The 8,167-nt window shown below is 49.4% G+C and overlaps 1 protein-coding gene across 1 annotated transcript; it reads right to left on the bottom strand.

Moving 5' to 3' along the window:
• Positions 1 to 639: 639 nt before the first annotated feature.
• On the bottom strand, positions 640 to 7,174 carry LOC104299487 (C-type lectin domain family 2 member L-like). Its single transcript, XM_054167602.1, has 5 exons — positions 6,961 to 7,174; positions 5,953 to 6,036; positions 4,855 to 5,039; positions 2,825 to 2,925; positions 640 to 1,121 (listed from the first exon to the last, which is right to left on the bottom strand). Exons 1-5 carry the CDS (start codon positions 7,172 to 7,174, stop codon positions 1,004 to 1,006), a joined length of 702 nt encoding a protein of 233 aa, XP_054023577.1. The 3' UTR covers positions 640 to 1,003.
• Positions 7,175 to 8,167: the final 993 nt, after the last annotated feature.

Genomic DNA, 8,167 nt, shown 5'->3' with positions numbered 1-8,167 from the left:
AGGGAGCTGGACAGGCTGGAGAGGTGAGCTGAGGAGAATCTCTTGAGGTTCAATAAGGCAAAGTGCAAGATTCTGCACCTAGCTCTGGGCAATCCTAGATATCAATCCAGTCTGAGAGATGATGAGATTGAGAGCAGCCCTGCAGAAAAGGGATGCTGGGGGATGAGAAGCTGACATGAGCCAGCAATGGGTACTTGCAGCCCAGAAGGCCAATGGCAGCCTGAGCTGCATCAAAAGTAGTGTGGCCAGAGATGGAGAGAGGTGTTTCTGCCTCTCTGCTCTGCTCTTCTCTGCTGAGACCTCACTTGCAGTGCTTCATCCTGCTCTGGAGCCCTCAACAGAGGAAGGACATGGACCTTCTCTACCCTCCCCTGAAACCACAGTGCACTCTAGTGGCTACCTTCACAGAGCCACAGTATCATTAAGGTTGGAAAAGACCTCTAAGATCGAGTCCAAACCTTAGCCCACCACCATGCCCACTGAACCGTGTCCCCAAGTGCCACTGAAAGGAGAGAGTGAGATCTGCATTGATCTTCTCTAAACCAGTGCTCATTTCTTCATCACCCTGTATCTGCCAGGCATTGGCAAACCTCCAGGCAGACCCATTTCACAGCCCATCTCTGCACAGTTTGGCTAAGGGAAAGCAGAACAAATACCTCCAAATCCACACCAAAAAAGAAAAGAAAGAGCAGCTGCTTAGTATCCTACACGAGAAGAGATGATAGAAGAAATACTGATGTCCCAACAGGAAATACAGACTGAGCAGTATCTAGGAAAATGGGGCAAGGCATTGACTTATCAGAGAATCTAAAGCAAGCTTTTTAAATGGCATCTTTGAGAAAAATGGAGGCTTTCTCCATGGATGGAGAATTCTGGCTACCAGAAAAGTCATCCACCTCCAGGCAGGAGCTAAGCCACATTCCCATGCCCCAGAGCAGGGACATAGCCTGTGTAGATACCAGACCAGAGTGCTAAGTGTCCAGGGGAGTGGCTCTGTCCAGCCCTACCGTGCTAAGCTGACATTCAAGCTACAGATCCACTTCCTGGTTAAATAGCAGCCAGAGGCCGACACTCCTTTTGGCTCCAGATAGGCACAGCTCCCAGAGCCTTTTACTTCAATCCTGTAAGAGAGAATGAAAGACAGAATTACTTTGACACTCACAACCAAACAAAGGGCCCTCTGGGGATCTCAGGTTCTCTTTGTACAAAGCCTCATTTACCACAGGCACCGCAGAATGACGACGGCTTGTGGTTTGAAGAGAACATCTCAAGAATTGCCTGGGTTTAATGGCACATGGTCTCCAGCACTTGCAGTATTCCTGCCTCTTGTCTAGTGGCTGCTTAACATGAAATACATCCTCAGAGTGGAGACTGGAATTCAGGTTTGCCCTTCTCAAGGATTCTGTGCTATCAAGACTGGCTCCACCTTTCACTTCCACATCCTCCTAAACAGCTAAAATGTTCCAGCAGAAGCTGTGAAACAAATCCTTGTCTCATTTTCCTCAGAACTGATCACAGCACTATGGCTGGGGGTGTGTGGAAAACACAAAGTGAACCTCAGTTTCCACACTGTAGGTGTCCCTACATAGGAGGTAAGGGTCTCCTTTGCCAACTCCCTTTTCAGAGTGTTAGAGTGTTCTCTTGAATAGTCCAACCAAAGTTGTGTGGTCTCCAGAAAAGCTACTGGACAGATCCCCTTCAGTATTAATAGGACTCTACTAGCAACTGAGCTTAGACATCAAGGTGTTCATCCTTTTGAAGAAAAGAGGACAGATTAAGGCAAGCAAAGAAGCAGAAGTCTAAGAATGTGAAGAACTTCACTGGAAATGAAAACATCAGTGGAGGTTTGTATCACAGGCATAGGACAAGCAAGGGAAGGATTGCAGTTTTAAACCTCAGATGTCTATGTGCTGCTCACATCTTACCTTAAATGTCTAAGATCTCTACTGTATCAAGCCCTCGTGTCTTGGGATGAAGTGAATATGGTCACACCCCACTGATAACGTCACTAACTTAAGAACATTTACATTTTCCACTTTTAAGTTCATTTCAGATTTGTGAAATCTCAATGCTTACTGCTGGCACTGGTGATTCTGCCACCTGCTGCCAGCAGCTGCCCCAGGACAAGAAGCAGGAGTCTCTGAGAAGATGGGACAGTCATCAGGAGAAGGAACAAACTGTCCTCCACCTGACACTGGTGGGATAGAACACAGACACCACAGTCCCTGATCACAGAGCAGCTCAGGAAAGATAAATTCTCAGCTTCACCTTTCCCTCCAGCAGCCTTTTTTGTAGGTGTGCTATGAGAAGTATGGGAACTTCCCTTAGGAGCCTCTCAAATATCTTTGCCACAAAGCTCACACAGGTTGCATGCACTTCTGCACTTCTGCAAAACATGTTCTATCATGAAGGACTTGTGCTATAGCAATCCTCCATTCCCCTCTCCATTGCCTTGGTACCTTGGTGGTCTCTTGGTCTAGCTTCCCCTTTGATATGCTGTTACCATGAGCTCGTGTCTCTTGTTGCTCCTGAAACTGGCATTACAAATGTATCCCCTAACTTTAATCACAGAATGTTAGGGATTAGAAGAGACTTCCAAAGGTCATCCAGTTCAACCCCCTTTGCCACAGCAGGATCACCTAGAGTAGGTCACACAGTTTTAGCTGACTGTGACACCTTCTGTATTCCATGCTCTGCCCACAGTCATCCCTTCAACATCATTACAGACATTTCTTTTGAGTCACTGTCTGTATCTGTATTGGTTATCCTCCCTCACTCATCCTTATCCTAGTTACACCAGCAAAACCCCTCAACATTAACTTACAGTTTATTGTTTAATGCTTTCCCATTTACCCAAAAGAACTCTTCATTTCTTTTATAAAGTCCAATCCATGGGTCTTGCTTTGTTATCTTCACCATAAAACTCTGTAGGAATAAAACCAGTATGAGAAGAGTTTTGCATGTTGAGTCCAGTCACCAAAATACAAACTTCTGATCAAGAGCTAGAAAGCAAAGCAGAAAGAATGGTTTGGGTTGGAATGAACCTTTAAAGGTCATCTCATCTAGCCAACCTCCCTGCAGTGATCAGGGACATCTTTAAGTTGACTTTCTCCTAAAACATGAAAACTCAAATCTATGGAGTACTGCAGTGTCTGGATCTTGTGTAATCCACAGCAATGAAAGAAAGCTTTTAACTCAATCAGAAATCAAATGGGTTCATTCTGAGACAGGATCCCTGCAGCACTCAGGTGCAGGCTACAAGAACACAAGCATATTAGTGAATACTAAAAACTGCTACAGACCTGCAGCACCTCATTTCACTGCCTCTCCACAAGAAAGCCTTCAAAGAACAATGAGCACCTTTGCAGCTAACACATTTGTCCATGGCTGATGTCTTCATCATATATTGAGCCTTTAAGATCAGCTAGCAAGGATTTGTGGAAGGCATTTTAGAGATTATTTAAGGAAAATCCTTGCCCCAGTATGTTCAACAGAACTGCCATCTGCATCCAGTATTGCCATTATACTGGTGTCTGTGACAGAGTTGACTGACATAGGCTGGGTTAAAGTCTCAAGGTCTGTTATCAAGATCTGTAACAGATATGAGAGAATGTGTTCTTCTAGCTCTTTGTGCAAGGTGGAATCTTTCCTTACATTGTGGTATAATACAGAGAAAGATACCCCAAGCTGTGGTTAGGATAACTATCTCCTAAATCCAGAGGTCAAGACTATTACATCTACCAACCTGGCTGCCATTAGCCTACCTTGCTAAGAGAGAACAGAGGGTTAAATGAAGAGGTTGGAGCTTTATTCTCTGCAACTGCATGTGGCAACTTCCAGCTTACTTCATTCTCCAAGTGCATCTAAAGGGCTTGGCTTCTGGGCCATACTCAGTTGAGCACTGAAGGCATTAAACCTCTGGGACTGTGCTGTCCAGTATACAAAGTGTGCTCCTCTGATTAATTCACACTAATAAGCCAAAGTCCTTGTGGTGGTGGGCAGCACCACTCCCTGCTGGCAAGGTGGTGAGGCTTGGGTGAAAAACAAACACATCTTTGAGCTGTTGTGTGGAAAATGGCAGAGGTCACAAAAGATCAGATTATTTTTTTGTGTGCGTGTTCTTGAAACAAGGCTTTTTGGTGGCAAAAGTCCTATGGATTCCTACAGGATATTCTGTAAAGATACCCACATACAGTGGGAGGATATAGCCTGTCATGAACTGTGGAGAAAATTAAACTGGGAAGGTCTTTTTGACCTCCAGTTCTCCTAAATCCCAGGGATTTGGATGCTGTGACCTGGTCATTTTTGTGGTAAACGTTACTAGTTTGTTTCCCAGCAGCCTCATTAAAAACAGACTTGCAGAAACAGATGTGGCCAGGACAGACTTGGTTATCTTTCCAGCAAGAGTGGAACAGATTGCCCTGGGATGTCATGGATGCCCCTTCCCTGGAGGTGTCCAAGGCTGGGTTGGATGGGGCCTTGAGCGGCCTGGTCTGGTGGAAGTTGTCCCTCCCATGCCAGTGCCAGGTTGGAACTAGATGATCTTCAAGGTCTCTTCCAACCTAAACCACCCTATGCATCTATGAATCTATCAATGATATGCAGCTGATCTTTGCCTTTGGTGTGAGTATTGATACCTGTGAGTAGCAGCTTCATGCAGACAAGCCAAATGGCAGCTGATGCGTACTGCAGGAGAGCAAGCATGCAGCTTTCTGCAGGTTGGGACTCATCATGGGCTTTGCATCAGCTTTCAAACCATTCAGCTTAAGAGACAGGAGGAAAACACTGGTTCATTGCGCAGCTCCCTAGAAGTGAGGTGTGGTGAAACCAGGATCCTCATTTTTTTTGCCTTACCAGTTCCTCGTGATTTTCAATGACCAAGAGGGAAGCGTTGTGCAAAGAGCAGAAGCTCTGACTGGAGCTCCAACTGGCTTCACTCTCTGAGAGGTAGTAACATCTCCTCTGGAAATACAGCCAGCCTGATGGACAGAGTTCCAGGGAAGGACAGACAGGAAAAGCTTTGGCCGAAGAATGGTTTACTGCAAAAAGACACAAAGCAATCTACCTCTTGCTTCCAAGTGGGAAAGCATTCTGGAGCTTTTTGGCTTGCTTTCTGACTGCCTCATCCAAAATCCCCAAAGCCTAACCACAGCATGATGACTTCTCCCCAGCAGAAATCATTATTGTTAACTCATTATATACTCTGGCTCCTGCATCCTTATGGTGCTGACATACTTTGAAAGTGCTGATTTGGGACAGGTTGGTAGAAGTAGCAGAGAACAGGGACAGGGAACTGCTTGAAAGAGTGCAGTGCAGAGTCATAAAGATGCTGGAGGGAGTGGAACATCTCCCTGCTGAGGAAAGGCTGAGGGAGCTGGGGGTCTTGAGCTTGAGGCAGAGCAGCCTGAGGGGTGACCTCATTCGTGTTTATAAAGATGTGGAGGGCAGTTTGGGGAGGATGGAGTCAGGCTCTGCCCAGTGATGTCCAATGACAGGACAAGAGGCAATGGGTGCAAGCTGGAGCAGAGGAGGTTCCATGTGAACAGAAGGAGAAAGTTTTCCCCTGTGAGGGTGCCAGAGCCCTGGAGCAGGCTGCCCCTCTGGTTGTGGAGTCTCCTTCTCTGGAAACATTCCAAACCCACCTGGATGTGTTCCTGTGTGACCTACTCTAGGTGATCCTGATCTGACACAAGGGTTGGACTGGATGACCTTTGGAGGTCCTGTCCAAACCCCAACACTCACCCTTCACATCTCTATAAACATGAATAAGGTCACCCCCAGTCTTCTCTTCTCCAAGCTAGAGACCCAACTCCCTCAGACTTCTGTTTAATTTTGAGATAAGGTTAAATTCTGAATAAACCTTTTGAGTTTTTGGAGGGCTTCTGACAACCTAAAGCTCTGGTAATTTCTAAGGCTATTTATGTTTTGTTTTAAAATGATTTACATCCTTACCAAACTGAACGTACAAAATCAAAATGACAGCAGCAGTAAGGACTCCAGCAACACCTCTCCATAACCATACATTTGAGAGCAGACCTGAAAACATAGATGTCAGCAATTAAAATAAAGCAAAACAACCAACCAAAACACAACTAGCTGACAGGGGAATAAAGCCCCAGGTCCATAAAGCTGTTCCAAGTTTCTCTCTTTGGAGTGCAGACTGGGAGCAGAGATGAAGACTAGGAAGTGTGACTTGCAGCTTGTCATTACAAAGCTACTTAGCTAATAAGGACTCTGAATTACTACAAATTTTAATTACCTCATCCAGACCTAATACTGAGGTAGTTCCCAACATCCCAAAGTAGCTGAAAATGAAAGCAAATGAGCATGGAACAAATGCGAGTGGACAAGATGTTTCAGGCAGATGCAGTGCCTTGGCATGGATAAAAGAAGTGGGACAAGTTATCAGCCCTGGAGCCCAAAACTTCTCCTAAGGAACATGCAGCCTTACCCCAGTGACAACTTTACAGAGTCTCCTTTTATTCCCAGCTCCTTTCCAGGAGCCGGAATGAGGCTGGGTTTGGAGGCGGGAAGGACCCACTTGCCAGTGCCGTGTCTTGTGTCCATCTTCGCAGGCAGGCCCTGAAAGGCTGCCAAGGGAAGGTCCCATCTCACTGGTGGTTACTAGTGCCACCTCGGGCACCTTTCTGTCTCTTGGAGGAGGGCAGCATGCAGGTGGGGTTACCCAGCCAAGCTCCCCGCACGATGCCCGGCACCTCCCGGCATTTCCCCGGGTGGGTCTTGCACGGAGCCGGGCGCCTCCCCTCCAGCCCAGGGCTGACCCGGCCTGCCGGCGATCCTCCAGATCGCCGGCTCCTCGCCGGGCGGGTACCCAGAGGCGTGTTCCTACCCCTGGGATGGTTTCCAGCGGCTCTCGCGTCTCCTCAGGCGCCTCACCCAGCGCCACGGCTCCGCTCCCGGGCCGGGCTCCCCGGGGCTGGGGGCTACACGGCGACTCACCTCCCGCGGAGCTCCTGCTCTCTTGGCCTGTCTCCGGCAGCATCTCCTGGCTCCCCACCCGACTGCAGCCACGGGAGTCCCCGCGGCGTGTCCCCCCTTCACCCTGGCCGCTCTCGCTCCGTTCCATCACCTTCGCGGGATCCTTTCCCCCTCTCTGGGAAGCCGCCACGTCCCATGGGCGCGGAGCCTCTGCCCCGCCGGGTGGGGAACTCATGAACCGGAACCGCTGGGGAGCCGTGCCTGGGACGGCGCGGGAAGCTGCCGCCCGCCGGGATCCGCTTCCCCCGGGTCCGGCGGCGTGGGGGATGCGCGGAGGGGCCGGACCAAGCGTTCGGCTTCGAGAGGAGAAGGAGCTGGGAAATGAAGGTGCGGCAGGAGCGGCAGCACTGCCGGTAAGAGAGGGCCGTACCCGTCAGGAGAGCCAGCGCTCGGCACGGAGATTCCCTCTGGTGTGGCATGCACGGGAGCTGGGGCACTCGCAGCTGGTCCTGCCTGCGTCCTCAGGCTCACAGAGGCAGAGGAACGCGGCTGCCTTCCAGGCGGTGTGTGCAAGGCTGGCAAGGACTCCAGCTGCACCCATCTGCACCCCAGGAGAAACAATGGGAGTGCAGGGTTACACCTTAGCCTGAGATGGCAGTTCCAAGTCACTTTGATTGTTGAGGACTTTGAGCAGAAATCAGTTGCTGAAAATCCCAGAACCGTAGAATGGTTTGAGTTGTCAGGACCCCAGGAGGTCGTCTGGGCTGACACCTCCACTGGAGCAGCTGCTCAGAGCCTCGTGGAGCCTGACCTGGAGTATCTCCTGGCATGTGGCCTCAGCTACCTCCCTGGGCAACCTGTTGCAGTGTTCCAGCATCCTCACGGTGCACAGCTTGTTCCTAACATCCAATCTAAATCTGCTCTTCTCTCATTTCAAGCCATTGCCCCTTGTCCTGTCACTGCAGGCCTTGCAGCCTTCTTGTAGCCCCCTTCAGGTGCTGGCAGGCCGCTGTTAGGCCTCTCTGGAGCCTTCCTTTCTCCAGGCTGAACACGCCCAGCTCCTTCAGCCTGTCCTCACAGCAGAGGTGCTTCAGCTCGTTGATCATTTTCGTGGCTCTCCTCCAGACCCTCTCCATCAGGTCCATGTCTTTCCTGTGCTGAGGGTTCCAGAGCTGGACGCAGCACTGCAGGTGAGGTCCCACCAGAGTAAGGTGGCAGAATCACCTCT

This window comes from Dryobates pubescens, chromosome 15 (genome assembly GCF_014839835.1).
Source record: "Dryobates pubescens isolate bDryPub1 chromosome 15, bDryPub1.pri, whole genome shotgun sequence".
NCBI lineage: Eukaryota > Metazoa > Chordata > Aves > Piciformes > Picidae > Dryobates > Dryobates pubescens.
Note: the sequence above shows the minus strand (reverse complement) of the source record. Positions and strands in the feature narration are given on the sequence as shown.